Genomic DNA, 19909 nt, shown 5'->3' with positions numbered 1-19909 from the left:
CTAGAGTGATGCTAGATTTCTATCTTCTCTTCATTATTTCCTCCTCCACAGCTTTACTACTTTTTATTTTATTTTATTTGTTTTTGCCTACTTGAAGGAAAGCTGAACCCAGACTTTAGATTGCGAGGCTATGCATTGGCTTTCTGAAAAGGGTAAGCATAATACTGATGCATGGATTACTCCCACCACCATTAAAACAATGTGTAGGCCTTCTGATTCCCTCTGGGAAATGGTCTCAGACTGTGAGAATCTCCACAAACGCCATTCTCAGATAAAATTCCCACTGTTTCCAGTGCTCAGAACTGTTGTTTTTTTTTCATTACAAAGAATTTTTTTTTCTTCTTTTTATTTTCTCTCTCTCTTTCTTTTTCTTCCTTTGCTTTTTCTCTCTTTTCCTGTCTTTCATTTGATCTCTCTCATTTTCTTTTCTTTTTCTCTCACTTTGCTCTTTTTCTTTCTCTTTATTATCTTTCCTTTCTTTCCTCTCTTCCCTTTCTTTCCCTCTTTTTCTCTTCCAGCTTTTTCCTCTCTCTTTTCTCTCTCACATCCCTCTCTCTTCCTTTTCTTGTTCTTCCATTCCCTCTCTTTTCTCACTCTCTCTCCTCCCCCCTCCCTTCCCCATTCTTTCCCTCTCCATGTCACTTTCTCTCTTCCCCTTTCTCTCCCTTTATCACTTTTATCTCCCTTTCTACTTTTCTTTTCTCTCTCTTTTTCCTTTCTCTTTCTCTTTCTTTCTCTTTTTTCTTTGTCTTTGTCTTTCTCTTCCCCTTTCTCTTTCTCTCTTTCTCTTTTTTTCTTTCTCTCTTTCTCCTTTCTTTCAGTGGGCAAATAACAGAGTCACTATTGGAGTTGTCAAGTTTTCCTCCTAGGAAGCCATGTTTCTTAAGTATATACCTGGCATGATGAACATGTTTCACACTTGGCATGTATGTGATAGCTTCATGTCTAGAGATCAGAAAGTGCTCTCATGTTTTGCTGAATCAGGACCAGGTATATTTTTACACCTGAAGTATCATGTGCCCCTAGATGTAGTTTTCTCCTGCTAGAGTAACAGCAAGCTGGTTGTGGGTGTTTCAGGTTACTCTCCCCTGCTCTGACCTGCCATCCCTCCTTCCCCAGCTGAGAACCTTTGCCCCTTCTGCCCAAATCCTGCCAGTCTCTGACAGCTCCGCTGGCATCTCTGAATCAGGCCCATCGGTTGTGAGCGCCTGAAACTTCCTCTCTGCCGAGCTGACTTGGCGGACAGGGCTCCCACCACTGCACAGTTTGAGGTGTTGATGGTTCCTGCTGGGCTGGGGAGAGAAGAGGAAAAGCAGGCCTGTACTGCTTGGCAGCCTGCTGGGTCAAGTCTGTTTGTTTAAATGGGAAAAGAAAGGGATCATTATCCCCGCACCCCCCCCCCCCCCCCCTTTTTTTTTCTTTCCAGCTCTCCCTCTGTGTTTTCAGATAGTGAAGGTCAGGGCTGAATGTCATTGTTCCACGTGCATGTTACTGAGTGCCACCAGGGAAGACAACCCAGGAACCCAGGTGAGCACCCCTACCAATGTCCTACACACCCTACTGGTCATGCCACTCAGTGGAGCTGGCCCTCCACAGCTCAATTTCTAATGAGCCCCAAGACACTCCAGACTTCAAGTTGCATGCAGGAGCTTCAACATCGTGGTTTGCATTGTTATGAATTAATATCTTCCAGTCTCTGAGTCACTGCTGATGAGAATTTGGATGTTTGGAGCCTCATCCCCTTGCATGCAAGAACATTGTCCCAGTGACGTTAATGAGCTTTGCAACCAATCTTTGTTGACTTCTAGTCATACTAGGCATACTCAGAGCCAAGGGGTTCAAATCAAGCACAAGCAAAGTAACACACTACTATAAGCCAAACATCTCGACAGGCAAATTCTGACTTGCTGATCATAACATTTCAAGTCAAATACTCCAAAATTACTGATGCCTTTGCTGTGTAAAAACACTAATTTCTAATCAAAAACAGAAACACAAAAAACCTTGCAAAATCCAAAACTCTCTCTGCAATATATATGAACAATACTGACTTGAATTAGGACTTCCTGCATATTACAAATATAAAGTTTCAGCAATTCAAGGGGTGATATATGGTGCTGAAACATTCTGATCATTCTGAATATGTATTCAAAAAAAAAAAGTGACCAGAATTGTGATAAATTTTTATTTTTATGTCTGTGCTTATGCAGACCTACTAGTCGCTACAGTTGCTCTTCTTATAGTAGCAGGCAATGAGATTCTGTATGTAAATTGTGTTGCAGACTCATTAGTGTTACTGCTGCCTGGTTGCTAGCTGAGACACCAGTTCTGATTTAGGGTATTTTGACACTTAGCAACAAACTAAGCTTTAGTGAGCAGGTGGCTGAGCCAAAATAGTAGCAGAGTTCACAGTTAGCTGAAATAATAACAAGGAATTGCTGGTCAGAATATGCTTTCTTTCTTGATTTATTAAAACAGCCCAGGAAAAGCTCGTTTGTGAAGGATCCACTCCCATGAGACACCTGCTTCAAAACCACTGCGGTACAGGTGTGTTTCTCTGCATGCATGGGAACAATTCCCACAAGAGGACTGCATCCAGTAGACCTGTTCAACTGTGGTGATCAAAGTACTCAACAGTACGTGTGTCCCGCTTGTTCAGAAGACCTTGAACAAGTTGGTTTTCATCTCTCCCAGCAGCCTATGGCTGCTTTCTGGATCTGCAACTGTAAATCCACCCTCCGTTTCAGCCTGAAGAAATGGGAGATGTCTCAGCTGATCTGTTGGACAGTCTCTCCCAGCTCTTGTGTGGTGTTTCCCTTTCTCTCTCCCTGCTCAAGCTGTACAGAGCGGCTGAGGACATCCACCCTTCTTCTGAGTGATACCTCAGTGATACCTCAAACTGGGGACCTCCTTGCACTGGTTTCCAGACCAGCTATCACAGTTAACTGTCACCTGTCAAACATCATACACAAAACAATTTTGCAAGCAATGGAGACAGCATGAAGCTGTCACAGCGTTGTGCAGTGACCAAAGTCTTCCTCTTTCTTAGAGAGGAGAGCATTGCACCTGCCAGCAAGCCCCTCTCAATGTGGCAGAGAGACAGATCAAAACAAAAGAAAAGCCACAATTTGAGGAGAGCCCAACTATCTGCTTCAGGCAATGCATACTGTGTTGTATGCTTTGCGCACTCTTTCCTTACTCCTTTATGCTATGTGTTTGTCATCTAATGCAGGGGTATGAAACCCAGGGCTGAATGTCAGGCACAGCCTGCAAATTCACCTCATATAGCCTGTGGCCACCCAGTTCTTTTAAAACATGACCCTTGGCTTGCCCAAAGCCCTGCATTCCCAGGGTGGCTGTCTAACAGCAGTTCAAGGAGCACCACAGCCCTGGGTGAAAAGACAGGTCCCCATCCTGGTCCTGAGGCCAGAAGAATGCTCTTGGGAGGTCAGAGCATTCATCCCGGCTGCTACTCGCAGCTCCGTGATTTCATTGCGTGGCCATGAGCAAGCCTGTTCCAGAGTTCTTATGTTCTGCAAAATGGGTCTAGAAATAGAAATTCTTGTCATGTGCGAGACTTGCCATCTGTTTGGGAACCTTGCTGGCAGGTTCACCGGCTGAAAGTTAAGTGTTAAAGGCTCTGCATGGGAGAATGAGAAGGTATTTTGGGGGTTGGGTTGGGGTGGTACCTGGCAAAGCCTTGCAAGGACACATTCAGTAACTGTGCCAAGAGTGGAGGGGCCTGGCGGCACAGCCGTGGTGCAGACTGCCTCAGGTATTTTCTGCATGCTGATTTGGACACAAGGCTCCATATTTAGGTGTGTAGGCCAATGACTAGAAGCTTCTTGATTACCCTGCGGCAGACATCCATTTTCTTGGTCACTTCATAAGGGGCATCTGACCTGAACCACTTCAGAGGGGAAAACCTTGTTTTCAGAAGGCAGAGGAACATTCTCGGGAGGGTAGAGGGGGTGGGGAGAAGGAAAAAAAAAAAGTAAACAAACAAAAACCCCCAAGATTTCTTGCAGTGTCTCAGTCTGAGTTTGCAAAATCACGAATCACTTTTGAAAATCTTGACAGTTTACATTTATAGATCACTAGGTATAAGGAACTAAGTTTTATTAACATTTCCAGAAGAAATCAATGAAGATATTGCAGAGAATTATGATCCCAATGAGGAAATAAGCTGCAGGAAAAGAGGAATGGTTAATATGCAAGGAGCTTTTCTCAGAAAAATACCACTGCCATTATTAGGAAAGCATGAGGAAAAGCGATATATAACTCAGGACATGAGTGAATTGTCTGGCTTAGGGGAGAACGTAAAGGAGGATTGTTTTTTAAAAAGTTATTTTTAAAACGTAAGCAGGTCTTTAAAACACAGGCAAGCACTCTGCATATTACATTCACTAGCACAGGGAATTCAACAAATGAACAGTGACCCCGAAGGGCTCCATCCCAGATGATAATTCTCATGCAAGGGGTATTTAAGGGCACCCCTGGGGCTGCATGGAGATTGGACAGGGACCTCTGCGACAAGTGCACTGCAGTAAGAGAGAAAGAATGATCAGCCAAATCTGTGTTATAGACTGGAGTTAACAGAATAAATTTAACCCTGCTGTTACTGGTCGGATCCTGGAATTGCTTATATGAGCACCTATCCCTGTTATTGCCATGTGTTAAATTAGATTATTTCTTAGCAATAGCACTTGAAGAGCCCTTCACAAGGTAGGAAGAAGAGACATAAAGCATGGACATGCTGTAGGTGGCCCTGCTTGAGCAGCAGGGGTTGGACCAGATGGCCTCCAGAGATCCCTTCCAACCTCAGTGATTCTGTGATAAAAAAACATGAGCTTGGCATCCCTGTGAATTGAGGGAGGGTTATTCTCTCTCCATCATGAGGTGAAGAAAGCTGATGTCCTCTACAACTAAAACCCATCTTGCTGGAAGTTATCTCACATGGTTTTCACCCTTGTTTTTGCAGGCCCAACTTGAGATATCCTAAGGGGCCAGTACTCAAAGCTGTTGGACAGCTGACTGCTTCAGAGGTGCCTGAGGATAGGTGTGCACCTGTGTGCGTAATGCATGTGTATCTGGAGACACTGAGCACACTGTGGTAGATGGTGCACAAACATTCAACCAGAGTAACTTGAAAGACTGCCTAAGACAACAAGAATGCAGGGAAACGGCTTTGGCAATGGACAGATGATGTTGAGCCAGAAGCACTGAACCTTGGGCTTCTGTTGCTCTTGCCCTCCCATCTCAGTGCCTGATTTCTGAGCTTCACTAAGGTACTCAGGGCTACCCAGCCGAACAAATACCTGAGCCAGGCTCAGAGCTCAAAGGTATTATGGATCTTCCTGTCAAACCTCCAGGGGACCAAACTAAAATTCAAGCTAAAGGATATATAATGTACCTTACCACGAAGTTGATTCATTTTCATGTCAACAATCTCTACATGCTTTTTCAAAAATAAGTAGTTCAGTTTAAAGGGAAACCAATTGGTAATGCTTTACAATCAATAGTAACTAAAGCGACTGACTCAAAGGCAATAGAAAACCATCAAGGCTGTAGCAATAGAATGAAACAGGCTTTTATGTAAGTATAGCTGTGGCTAATTTTGAATGGAAAGCATCATAACCTTATTGCATGTTCTTCTAGTGTGCCAAGAAAGCTGCATCAATGCTGCTCCAGATCACTCCGAACCATACTGGAGCAGCCTTCAGTGTAGCAAAAGGACTGACAAATGTGTTGAGGGAGAAAACACAGGTGAAAGGTGTTTCCAAGGCTGACATAGAAGTAAAAACGTTGATCTCTGATGAAAAAAGAAAACCTGGCTGGAGCATGGAGATGTTTTTTTCACTGTACCTGTGACACACCATTGCTAATTTGATCTACTCCTCCAGCAAAATTTCTGAGTCAAAGATGACACAGAAGTGTCTTGAGTTCAGCATTTGCACTAGCATTAAATTAAATCTATCAAAGATTCATTTAGGATACAAGCATCCAACATGGGCTAATTAAAAGTAGATCCCTGTTTCAGTCAAATGGTATTTCTTAGTCAATAAAGAGCATAAAGCCAAACCAAGACCTGATGTAAACTACTCCAACTCTAACACCACAGCTACTTTTTGTATTACTCTCCCCCATTTTACTATGAACAAAACTTAGTTAATATTGTTTCTTTTAAAAGCTGGCACATTATCATTGCTCTTGTACATGTTTGGGTAAGATGCATCTCTTCCTGAGAGGGGCAATGTGCTTTCATTGAAGCCAGCTGGAGCTAAGCACTTTTTACTTGGTACCGTTCAGAAACATGCTCATACCACTCTGCAAATAATCCCCTCACCAGAAGCAACCAGCTGGGGCATTCATTGCTGGAGATGTTATGTTACACACAAACTACCTTGTGTATATTATTTTACTTTATATACAGAATTTATAACAATCTGATGTAATAACAACATGTTTCTAAAGCGTTTTAAAATCCATGGCCCAAGCAAGTCTTTGGGCGGGGGGGGGCGGAGGGGGTAAGACAACTTTCTGACCATCACACATAGTTTTTATTTTGAAGCCAAGTTAAGACTTAGTCCACATTTTGAAAATTGTTTTCTTATATTATTTCTCCCCATTTTTGTGTCCTTGCAAGTGTGAAGTCTTTGTAAAAAAAAAAAAAAAAAAATCAGGATCACTTCCTGAAGTCTATTGGCCCAGGCTAAAAAACACCAATCCACGCTAGCAAGCATTATGATGGCTGTAAAACCAGGGAAAAGAGAACTGACTTTCATGCAGATGCTCAAAAATCAGTTTCAGAGATAAGTCAGCCTAACTTATCCTGAGTCACCTTCCAGCTCTCTCTCTGGTTGGCCTTACCACCTTCCTTGATTGAAAGATTTATAAGCAAAATATAAATAAATTCCCCTTTCTCTGGTCTCAGCAGTGGGTTCAGTTGTTTCCTACTGTATGGAGTTATGGTCCCTCCCTTTTCACAATCTTTGATTTTCTTCCAATTAATGCCCTTGATTTTCCTTTTTTTTTTTTTCTTCTTGAAATCACCTGAAGTTAGGATATGTGACATCAAGGGAACAAACAGACTTCTGAAGAATATTTACCAGTTTTTCTTTGTGTTATTATCTATCTTTTCTGGTGTACACTGGCAAGACTATTGCTGCTCCTGGACCTGACTTTGATGACCCCTGTCCTTTACCAGGAGCATAGTAAGGTGGATTGTAAGAGTAAATGAGACCTACTGTAACTGAGTCAGGCACTGATAAAAGATCTCAAAATTCGTGATGCAGAAGAAATGAGGAAGAGGACAGTCACTGATATGTTTTAGTTATTTTATGTTCTTATATGTTTCTTAGTTTTTATTTTCAAGGAACAGAGACCAGAGTCCAAGCTCTCTCCTTGCTGATTACAGTGATGGGTGTTTATGGCCAAGTAAATTGGAGGGGAATGAATTTTCTGATCTCTGTTGGGACAGGTACTTGCCAAACTTAATTGAGTTACATCCCAGACACAGTAACTTTTAAATCCAGGCTTCAACTCCATCACCACAGATTTCTGTCACACCCCAGCCCCAAGCTGGTAAGCTTGCTGTGGGGCTGAAGGACTGAACATCTCTGGACTCTGCTACATATTCTCAGTTGTACTGTGTGAGCCCAGCAGCCTTGTCATTTATGACTTTCCCTAAGGAAGCTCACTAGGCTGAGATTTGTCTCAAATCGCCAATCCTACTGAAAGAGAAAACTGTTCTACTTGTGTCATGACTGTCTGGATACACAAAATCTATGAATAAGTAAATAAAATAAAAGATAAGAACCAGACAACAAAGTCCTTCTGAAGTTAGTTATTTCAATGGCCCACTGCTTCAGCCACTGTTATTGCACCCAGAGCAGAATGGGATACTCCAAAGCTGCCCTGCAGACAAACTACGCTCCACGCATGCCGCCACAGAAGTTGAGGGCTGAAGGAAGGGATCCCATCACTGGAATGATGTCCACAGATATCCCATGCCTGGGCCAGGATTTCTGCCTTCTGCCCTTTATCTCCGTGACAATCCCTCTTTCTGCTTTTTGTGGGCACTGCAGCATGCCTGAGGTTTCTGCCCTACATTTGGTAAGGCCAAGCAAGGTGAGGGAGCCTCAGCCAGGGCTGGGGGAAGGCTCCAAAGAGCACCACAAGCTCCAGCTTGTCCTGTTCCTCCTCCCTGCCAGCTCTTCAAGCACTGCTCAGAAAGCAGTTACTCTTTCTTCACCAGCTTTCTGTTGTACACCTCCTGAAAGAGTTCACAAATCTTCATGACTGCATTTACCCACAACACAGAGTGGTGAGAAGTCAGAAGACTTACCTCCAAACTTGGGATGCTCAGTTAACAGCAGATTTTTGAGAGGAGTTAGATTTCCTGTTGCACTTTATGGATTCAGCGTGTGACCCTCATTAACTTCCCCAAAGCAACGAGTACGCTGCATCTGCAAACGGGAGCCCTGTGCCTGCAATCAATCACCCAGAGCTGCAAATACCTAATCAGTCATCCCAGCTGGCGCCATCAGCCCTCCACCAGAGGAGGACGGTGGCAAAGAGCACACACAGCCTAAACAGTCATTACCTTCATCTTGTTCTTCTGCTAATCCCTCCCCTTACCCACCACATTTTCTCCCACCCCTGCAGGAGATGAGATGGGCACCCAGCAGGCAGGGGCTGCACTCACCTCCTGCTTGCCCCACCACACCGTCCACCCATCCTGGCCTATTTCTGGAAGGACTATTTCTGGGGGAAAAAAGTGTGTGACTGACATGTACGAAAGCCATGACAGTGCTGCAAAGTGCCTGGCAAGATCAGTCATGCACTCCAGTTTCTGAGCACTTGAATTTGTGATCTGCTAATGTCTCCTATGTAGACACAGCGAGATTAAGGGAAGATGAGTATATAGGAAGGGCAAATTTCCCAGACCCTCTTCACACACTTGGACGTGTCAGCTCAGAACTGCCAGCCATGCACAAAAGAGACAGAACCAGGGGGAACACAGCTGCTAAAATCTTGGGAAGATTGCAGCTTTAGCCCGTGTCTGAATGCGCAGCATGTGGCCCAGCAGCACTATTGTTTTAGCCTACGGCTTGTTTCTCAGCGCCCTTTTCCTCAGTGCCCCCTAGCTCATTCTTTCTGCAAATCCTATTAAATGTTGCTTTTCATAACTGCATAGGATCTAGTTCAAGATCTGATCAAGTAGCACCCTATTTGACAAATCAATCCACTGAGTAAATTGTGCAGTAGCATCCTGGTCAGCAGGTACAAATTGGGCTCTCAGCAGTTTCTCTGACGCAGTAGAAAAGCCAGAACAGAAGCAGAAATTGTGCAACCTGTTACAGGAGTTCTCAAACACAGGCCTGCTTAGAATCATGAAAAGCAGCGAAAGGAAAACCAAGTAAAATTATTGTTGTCATGGAAAAGCATTCGCATAGACAAAAGGAAAATACACCCCACTTTCTTTTGAATCCAGATTGGCCTACTAAGATCTGATGCTGTAGGTACTGCTGAATGTGTTCCTCATTAATTGTGCGATGCTGCTCTTGCTCTCAAAGCCAGAGCTGCCTCTCTTGGTGTTTTCTGCTTGGAGACTGGGTAATATCCATTCTATGTTCAATACAGAAGATGTGATAGAGCAGATTCACATTGGTCTAACAAGCTGAAGTACTCAAGCTATCAGTAATGGCACTTGGCCAAAAGCTTGCAGCCGATCTGCTTGAAAGCAAAGTGAGCACATTCCATGGGTTTTGCTACTCTGCTGTAATGTCACTGTTACAATGTTCTGCAATACAGTGGAAGAAACCTGAAATACAATGAAACCGCATTCACCTTAAGACAAATCGTTCCCACACGGTTTACTTGATCAGAGAAAATCTTTAAAGATTTGCATTTACTTTTTGGTGAGCCTTTGGTTGCGTCCTCTGAAGTGGGTGAAATTGGACTTGTGCATCCATTCCAAATGTTGCACTGCTGGTGACTTGGATGCCTGATCTGGGACTTCCCAAAGTATAGCATACTTCTGGCTGCAAAGGACCTACACTGGCACCTCCCAGGAGAAGAAAATAACTCTTCAGTGGAGTCTGGGCAGCTCCAGCAACTGCTGAGCCATTGGAGCCAATCCCCACACAGATGTCCAGAAATAGGAATCCAACAAATGCCTGATATCAGAATTGCTGTCCTGGTAGCTGCCTAGTACCTCTCTTTAGAGGGGAATTCCAGCTCTGACCAAGGAGAAGAACAACATTGCCAGGGTGGATTGCTTCCCAGGTATTTCCAGAAGACTTGGGGGAAAAACTGAATTTCTTCTCATCAACTTCAGTCCAAACCCATTATGTCATCTGTATGAAGAAAGGAGAGGATGAATGAGGCAGAAGGAAATAGACATGTTTGCTATGCAAGAAGGTGTGTGAGCTTTCAAGTCCCTTTTGTGATTCAGGGAGAGAGATACCAATGTTTGGTATGTCACTGGTGACATAAAGGAACCAAAGTTCACTTGGTGACAGATTATGGGCATCAGAAATAAAACTGCATAACCAATTTGCCTGCTGACCTTTGTGTTGTTTTTCATACAATCTATTCTGATCCTCTCCCCATTTTTGTCCCTGGTTGTATTATTTGTTCTCTGGCAATCAGTGACTAATACTTAAAAATCACATTGTATGGATTATCAGCATTCTGTGCCCTATAGGATGTAATACCCAAACTACTGAACATGAAAAGAACAGAACCAAACATCCCACGTTGGAAGGGACTCACAAGGGTCATCAAGTTCAACTCCTGGCTCCACACAGGACCACCCAAAAATTAAACCATGTGTCTGAGAGTGTTATCTAAATGCTTCCTGAACTCCAGCAGGCTCAGTGCTGTGACTGCTGCCCTGGGCAGCCTGTCCCAGTGCCTGACCACCCTCTGGGTACAGAACCTTTTCCTAACAGCCAGCCTGACCCTCCCCTATCCCAGCTCCATGCCATTCCCTCGGGTCCTGTCGCTGTCCCCAGAGAGCAGAGCTCAGCACCTGCCCCTCCTCTCCCCTCATGAGGAAGCTGTAGACTGAATGCAAGACACAACAACTGGCCTACAATGCAAGCTATTTTCTTGGGCCTTTAAAAAATGACTTGTTGTGAAGGGGTCTAGTTGGTCCTCTATGCTGGCAGAAATGGTTTACTGACAAAAAGGCAGTGAGATGGATCTCCTCCTTCCATAAAGCATTGAGGTCATATTTCTCCAAGAAGAGTTGCAAAATATTTTAACTGGTGTGAGGAACCAGAGGTGCACCAACCCCCAGGACACTTTTCAGGATGCACAACCCACTTTGGTTCAGGGCAAACACTGCACAGGGTGCATGATACTGGAGTAGCCTCAGGGCCACGCTGAAGAGACAAATTAAGGAAGGAAGAAGGTGTGGGAAATGTGATGGAGAGAGAAGAAGCCGGTTTCATTTTGTTTGTACCGGTAAGGTGTCAAAGTACTGCAAAGATGAATGCGGTGTCTTTACCTTGTCCACTAGTTCATTGGGTTTGCAGAGGTCAGACTAATTAAAGGCTGAACAAACTACATGCTCTGTCCTACTTAAAAGGTAAAAAAAATAATAATAAAAAAATCCCCAAATAACTGTCTTACAATAGCATCCTGTTACACAACTTCACTAGAAAGACAGCAGTAAGACACTGCATATTTATTTTACTTCCTTATATCCCTGACCCCCCACAAAGTGAAGTCTGTTTTCTTTTTTTTCCCTTCTTTTCCCACTTAAGTGATGGCTTTTCTCATTTGCCTAACCTCACACTTTCAGATGTGACCACAGTTGGATGCAAGTTAATTTGCAGCTTGATGATGACACTTCCCCAGTGCTAAGTGTCTCTGAACACAAGGGCAAATTTTTTTTTTCCTTGGACATCAGTAAGTTTGATGAGGCCAACAGAGCATTGGGAGCAGGGTTTATCAGTTAAAAGCTCTTCCAGAGCTAGCTGATTGGAGCACATTGTTTTATAACGCAAAAACTGTGGCTACTTTACTTAACCAGATGAAAAGCAGAAAATAACTCACTAGCATGTTGCACTGGGGTTTACAATGACCCTATGCGAAGCTTACCATAGTATGTGAAAATGTCTTTCTATAAACTAAACTGTTTAGGCAGCAGAGGCTTTGAAACATCTTTATAGTAGTAACTAAATTAGCTCAAGTTGTTTGCTGTATAAAGGACAACAAACCCAACAAACTTAGAAGTTTACCTTGCTGTTTGCTTAGAGTACCACTACGGCTGCCAATGGGATTTGGAGCCAGTTTGCATGAATGTTGATGTACATTGTATTTGGTTAAAAGGAGGCAAATTCCCAAAAGATGCATCTTGGTACAATCACAATCATGGCTACAGCTAGATTCATGTAAAGATGCCTTCGAAGCTCAAACTGGACTAGAGTATGCCACACTAGAACAGCATGAGATTTTCCTGCTGATTAGAAACTGGACTTGTGGGAGAGTAGAGACATTTTTCCTTAAAGCTGTGCTATTAAGAGTTCACACCATGGCTTCTGAACACGTGTTTTGACTGTTGCTTACAGTGTATGGTCTATTTGTGCCTCCTATGGAGGGACAAGTAGTGGTATGAGTACCTCTGTAGCAGTACGCCTACACAGGGAAATATCAAAGGCTTCAAGACACAGACTGAATTGTCTGTACAGATCTTGGCCATGCAGCTACCACAGATGCTGATCTCCTGGCCACCTCTCACACCTTCTGACCAGGAACATGTGTTTGAAATAGCAGTGTACAGTGCTGTGGTCTGCATCAGAGTCGTCTTGCAGCATAGATTTTTTTCAGCTCAGTTTTGTCTGAAGAGGTGACTGAAGAGCGCACCAGAAGCTCTGCAAGTGCTGATAGCCATTCAGATGAGTCCAATAAGAACTCTCTGAAATGCAGTATACCTATCAGGTTCTCAACATGAGCTGATTCACTCTACAGATCTGCTTCTGTTAATCTTATTAATGCAAATATTGCCTAAGCATACTAAAATTGAGTTACAGTTCCCCATAGTTACCCCTCACTCCATGAGGTCTTGACTGTTCAGTTGTCAGAAGTTCACATAGCATTTTACTATTATTCTGCAGGCTACTTCCAAACAGAGGAATTCTGTAAGGAGAAAAAAGCAACCCGAACAACACCACACAGTCCTTGTCATAGTGAAATGTACTTACTTTGAAGAAAAGCAAAATACAGATAAAGTTAAGAGCATCTCAGAACCTTATGTATCTACACAGTGATGAAAAGTCAGATGCTTTTCAAATATTAATGCCCTATTTCTTACCAGTAGGTTGTTCTAGAAAGCTGACCCATGGTCTTTTCAAGGCAGTCACATTGGTGGTTGTGTGAGATAGTGGGGTATTTCATGAAACAATGCAGCAAAAGAGTAAAATGTGTTCAACTTTGAGCTTTTAACCAGGGCAAGTTTTAAATCCATTTGTTTCAGTTGCAGTTGTGTCCAGGTTTAATCTAATGAACTTGGATCCCAACAGACTCACCTTCCACCTGCACAGGTAGGCTACTCACAGGTAGGCTACTACTACTACTCATTAGTAGTGTCCTTTCAAAATACAGATGCTTAAAACAGATATATAACTTTTAAATGATACTTAAAATTGCATGATACTGGGAGAAGTTCAGAGGATAGAAAAAAGAACAATCACAGGTGTGGAACAGTTTCCATGCACAAAGTGACTAAATGAAAAATACTCAGGATTTGAAGGAAACACAGTATAGAGGCCTATGAAATTACAGCCAGCATGTCAGAGAGGGAAGTTCTCCCTGACTCTTCCATTACCAGAGCTACACATTGTAAAAAAAGGTTAGTAAGAGAATGAGGTTCAAAGCAAATATGAGATGGTTCTTCTTATCTCTTACTAGCATATCTGGGGAACAATTTGCCCAAGCATGTGGTATATGGTAAAAGCTAAATTAGCTACAAAAGCTCACAAAAGAGAAAGACACCAAAGCCACTAAATATAGAGAAAACAACACATTTGTTCCCAATAAGGGGGCTACCACAACATAAGCAAAACACCTGCATCTGCAATGCCACTTGCTACTGGTGCAGGTTTCACTAGACCAGACATTTCCTACTTCTCGTGTTTAGGGGTGTCATGGTCTACTTGGGTCTCTCAAATTTACAGGGAAATGTACTTTGTAAATTAAGCTTTGTTTTATGAGATTATTGGGAAAGAAAACAAACATCAAACAACGGCTCAGTCTCCTTTGTATGGACTAGTCTATCATATTCATTAAATCAGCTCCTAATTCTTGAGGCTTCTAAATCACAAGTTCTGTAATTCATGTAACTCATGCATCTATGGGCAAAATAGTTTCCTAGTTGAGAGCAAGATTGCTCATTCTTTTCCCTTCTCCCCTACCCACAGTGCAGGTATGCCCTGTATCACACCAGGAAGCACAAAAGCCTCATCAGTCCAGCTGCTGTTGAATCTGCTTCAGAAGATTTTTCAGTAAGCTGACATATTGACACCTTCCAGTTTGGAAGTTGGTCTATACCATTTCCATAATTTAGTGGATTCTGAAGAAACCTCCAGACAATTAATATGCAAGGCTTATGGCTGCAGGAGACAGCAAGCATCAGTTGATAGTGGCTGCATAATAACCTTTAGAACTTCCTGTCTATCATGCCTTGGCTACGTATTGCTCTGGCCTCGACCTAGTGGCACTGCTCCCAGCATACATCAGCTGTGTGTTAGCCAAAACCAGAGCAGGAGTTGTGTGAACAGTCACAGGGAATCACTTTTATTCCCTGACCAGTACTGGGGGTGCTGCAGATGACTTAGGGAAACTGCCGAGCCCAGCCTGGACCTTCTCCTAGCACACACAGCTGGTTTGCAACTACTGATTGCCTTGCAGTCCCCAGTTTTCCAGCCTCCAAGCCACCTTCTGAGTTTCCTTTCCCCATGTGATCTGCCAGATTTGCAGACAAAGCTTGTTTCTAAGACTAGCTGTGGACCTCAGTATGGGCTTGCAGACTTACCTGCAGAGGGGATGAATCCATGTGCTGCTAGCCTGTGTCCAGCTCCAGCGACTGCCAGGAGGTTTGCCTTCTGACACCTCTGCCGCTCTCAGTCACTCTGACTCACTGCTCTTTCAGTACCCTGCGATGAATCCCATCAGGCCTTACAGACTTATATGCAGGCCCCATAGAGTTCTATGCATCCAGCTGGAGCAGCAGATCCCACACAATTTCGAGGTTGACTGTGAGTTTATCGTTACCACAGCCATGGTCCTCCAACTCAGGGCTCTGGGGGTCCCAGAGCCCATCACCGGTGTTAAAGACAGGCAAAGAAGGCATTAAATGTCTCTGCTTTGTTTACATTCGCATTTGTGAAGTGACCATCCTTATCAAGTAATGGACCAACGTATTCTCTGGCCCTCCTTTTGCTGTTAACATATTTGAAAAAGCCCTTTTTATTGTCCTCCACAGTACTGGCCATCTTCAACTCTAACTGAGCTTTGGCCACGTGAATTTTCTCCCTACAATGGCAAACAGCATCTCCGTAGTCCTCCCACCTCGCTTGACCTCACTTCCAGCAGCCATACGCTTCCTTTTTCCACCTAAACTCTAGAAGATTGCTGTTCAGCCAAGCTGACCTATCATAGCACTCACTGCATCTCCAGATTTTAGTCAGGCACCAGCCCACGTACAGGGGATGAGTAGTTGAAAACCTAAAGGCCATCCTCCTTTTGTCCTTAGGTTTTTGTAAGCAGCTCTGTTCCGAGCGAGCTTGCCAGCAATGCCAGAGCTGTTGACATCACTGGCCTCCTTCAAAGTCATCACTGAACTTCTTTTTGCTCCCACATAACCCTCTGTAAACTACCTTAAAATATTTCCGATCTCCCAGTGAACTTTATTCGGTTTAATGACTGTTAGTAAAATGCCTTAAAATATTTAGCTGAGAAGAGCACACTTTAGAAGTGGGATGCAGGTGAGGTTTCATTAGGAGCACATTGGCCTTTTTAATGGGCTCTGACATGTTAAAGTAATTTCCAGGGGAAACTGGGGATTCTCTTTGCTGGCACAGTGTTGTGCTCTTGAAATCGTCAGCTCCTCCAATTCATTTGCAAAGGCAAATAGTCAAACCAAGCCTGTACATTTATTTATTTATTTATATTTAAATAAAGCTAGGGCTTTCTCCGTTGCACCAAAAAGGCACCTTTAACAGCATGGCTCAGAAGCAAATTTTTCAACTTACTCTTACACTTAAGATGCAGCAAATAGCGTCTATAGTGCTATGACATAGAAAAAGTGACTGATTAAAACACAGAACACATGATGCAAGTGCAATCAGATATGCTTTATTTTAAATTCCTATTACACTGTAGTAATAAAAAGTCTAGAATGGAAAGCAGGTTTATAGGCAAGAGCAAAAAATGGATAATTTTATTAGGTGATGTAGACTCTGGTAGAACTGCTTAATTACTTAACAGAGATTGTCACTGTGCATTTACAACATACTGTTCAGTCCCTCATGCACCAGAGGACTTCTGTAGGAGGCTTTGACATTGCAGAGTGTATAAACGTGGTCCCATAAGCTGTACACAATACAGGTGTAACCATGCTTGAAGCAAAAGCCCCAAAAGGTCTGGTGTTCCTGGATCCAGGGTTACTCACTAAGCATGTGAGGTATGAATCTTTGCTTTGCTCCACATACTTTAGCAAAAGAGCAGCCTGCATTTCTCCTCCCCTGGGCTTACTTATTTTTAACAGCTGGTCACCACTTTTGTAGAAAGCAATGTGTGGCAAGAAGGGGAGCAGAAGGCATGTCATCTCTCCTGCTCTCTCACTTATGAGACCATAAAATGACATGGCCATGCACAGTACAATATAGCCACAGTTTTTAATAAGCACAAGACTCCTTGTAACTTCTTTGGAAGCTCAGTTATCTCAACCAAGCTGTTAGTATGGGATATGCTCTTACACACTTTGGCCAGTGGAGAGCCACCACACGCAACTGTGGCTTGCACATATTTGCCTCATTTGAAAAAATATCCTGAGAAGGAATTTGGGAGAGATAAGAAATGACAACACACACTCCTGCTCCCCTAGCACAAGGGGGTTCATGGCTAAGGATGGAATGGCACCCTACATGGGAGACTAATGGAAAACACAGATCCAGGACAGCCTCTGGGCCAGAAGGGCCTCAGGAGAGGAGCGAAGCCATAGCAGGCCCCGTTGCATCTCACAGAGGAATATGCACCAAGCAAGGCAGGAAGCTGACCCAGCTTGCAGAGTTTCTGATTCTTAGGATGCATGTTTATTCCTGTAAGCTGAGCTTCTGTCCCTAAATCTTCCTGGGGTTTTCCATGTAACGGGTCCTGATTTTGCAGTGGTCATGATTCCCAGGGAATGCTTGGGCATGGTTTAATCTAGGCTCATCCTCAAGTGGCAGTTCCAGTGCAGGATGTTTGTTAGGCTTGTGGGGCTGGAAAGCTGCCCCTCAGTCCCCTTCGATACTCTCTCCTCTGCCCCATGTACAAGCTGGTGGGGCCTGGACTGCTCTGGGGCAGGGGACCCCCTCAACACACACACAGAAAATGGGGCTATGAGGTTTAGGAGAGAAGAAAAGGCAGAAAAGGATGGAGAGCACAACCATATGCAAGAGATGTGACCAGGAAATGCAAGTTTGGTGGGACAAAGTCTGAGCAGGGGCATGAAAAACTACTTATTTTCAGCAATCAAAGGAAAGGAATAGCAAATTAACAGCATACAGGATGGGCAAAGGGCGTGAAACAAAGTGAGTATTGTATGGGTGCAAGCATGCATGAAAGAGCAAGAGAAAAAGCATAGTGAAGCAGCAAGTAGGAAAAGGAAGCTGGAAATACTCTGGAGATATCAAACCCTGAGAGATGATTCCAGCAAAGCATGCTGTCCATGAACTGGAAAATTATAACACTGTCGGATAAAGCAGTCCTGCTAGCTAGAAATACCTGTTTTTATTGCAGCCAGAATGATCTACCATAAGGTTGTGTAATTCACTCTAAGAATTTATAGCACTGGGTTCTTCCTTTTTTCTTTTCAGTGAAATATCAGGCCTTAATTAAAACTAAAGTTCAGACTACTTTGGTGAATGAAGCCTTTCAGATTCCCTTGCAGCACTAATGCAAAAGACCATAAATACAAGTGAACTACAGCAATAATATGGCCTAAAATTGCCTTTGATTACGTGTATCTAATTTTGAATCATTCACCATTCAGATCCTTTTTTACTCTCTCTTCCCAGTGTTGTTGGTTACTTTTTCATATCAAATTTTGTGCAACACAAAGGACAACCAAAATAACAAAAAGCAGATTTCTACCTCTGTCTCTGTTTTCCTCTTCTAATGTGATATTTTGAAATATAATGAGAGCTAAATGAAAGGATGAAGACAGCACCTTGGTTCATGGTTTCTGAATCTGGATGCTCAGCTCACCATACACATGCCTCAAAGCATCACAATTCAGGCTTGCAATCAGCTTTCGTAACCCTGGCCGTTTTGGGATACATTTTACTTCCCAGATCAAGGTAGAGTTTGCTGGGATTTGCCTGTAGGTAAAAAGGAAAGTAACAATATTATCGTCAGTCAACCAATGCTCTCAACCTGACCCAGAACTGGAGAAACTGCAGTTGGACAGTATTATACATTTATTTATTTTTTTTAATATTTCACTCATTCTCATAAATGTCCTATAAATTATTCCTTCCATTTTCCATTCTGCTCAGTGCTTACTCTGTCAAAGCCTTTTCTAGCCTTTCCTCCAGGCTGATTTTAAATTTCCAAAATGAATCAGGGTTCCTCTGCCTCCTGTCACTTCCTCTCATGATCACTTTCAGAATGATCTTCTTTATAGACAACATACGTTTTTTCTACCTTAAAATCCCATTTTACCTGTATATTACAGACCACAGCCTGTTAGTGATTCCTGAAATGGTTAAATAAGTCCTCACTATGAAGTAGCTAGGGCATCCCCATTCTGCAAGTTTGGCACAGTGCTGATGAGCTGATGAGTCCCTCTGCCATAGTCACAACTTCAGGGGATCTCCTCACTAGCCATTTCAGATCATTTCTTCATGTCCATACAAATAGGTCAAAGTGTTCTTGCGAGTCCTGCTGTTAGCAGTTACTCTTTTATATTATGTATGACTACTGATAAATCATAGTATAAATCAACTGTATTCTGTACTGCTCTTGATTTTTAGTTCTCACTACAATTAAGATGTGCAGAGAGCCTTGAATGTTGGTATCTGTGTTTTCTTAGAGCTTTTACTACCTTGTGTGCAAGATTTCGAAGGCTGATAGTGATTTATTATGTTTGGGGGATGTCAGGATACAGCTGCTCTAAGGGAACCAAAGGAACAGGTAGTGTAGTGGGGAGCTATTTATAAAAATGAATGTTCTTTTCCTCAACATTAAGTAGAGGATTACGAATTAAGTCAGTGTTTTCATCTCACATGGGTATGGTACTCTGTAAACAGCTAAATAAAGTGAGAGTAAAGTAAGCCTAAACTTTAGTCACAGTTGCAAATTCTCATCTTGTAGGATTTGGCTATTAGATGTGATGTCCTATGCCAGGATCAGAACAGAAAGGACTGCCCAGACTTAGCACAAGTTGCCACAAGATAAGGAGACCTATTAACTCTAAATGAGCAAGCCTGGGGTCCTCCCACCTGTATATTTGTTTCAGTGCATGTCTGTCCCTGCTAAATTAGAGGCATTCTAACTCCTCAGAGGTTAGCACGGGTATTTCTACATGGCACTACATGGCATTTTGCATATACAGTCATAGGTACCCTGGGGCATGTACCCAGTTTTAGAAAAGAAAAAGCAGAGGAAGCTCACATTCTTAGTGTGAGCATGT

At 43.1% G+C, this 19909-nt stretch overlaps 1 protein-coding gene across 4 annotated transcripts in view; it reads right to left on the bottom strand.

Moving 5' to 3' along the window:
• Nucleotides 1-16346: 16346 nt before the first annotated feature.
• Nucleotides 16347-19909, bottom strand: part of F13A1 (coagulation factor XIII A chain) — a 74394-nt gene continuing 70831 nt past the window's right edge. For all 4 annotated transcript variants that reach the window (XM_048072061.2, XM_048072062.2, XM_013179309.3 and 1 more), the window contains one exon: nucleotides 16347-18596. In XM_048072061.2, coding sequence (XP_047928018.2) covers nucleotides 18452-18596 — 145 coding nt within the window. In that variant the 3' untranslated portion in view covers nucleotides 16347-18451. The remainder of the gene's footprint in view (nucleotides 18597-19909) is intronic.

The sequence above is a fragment of the Anser cygnoides genome, chromosome 2 (assembly GCF_040182565.1).
Source record: "Anser cygnoides isolate HZ-2024a breed goose chromosome 2, Taihu_goose_T2T_genome, whole genome shotgun sequence".
NCBI classification, from domain to species: domain Eukaryota; kingdom Metazoa; phylum Chordata; class Aves; order Anseriformes; family Anatidae; genus Anser; species Anser cygnoides.
This window is presented reverse-complemented; position numbering and strand designations above follow the sequence as displayed.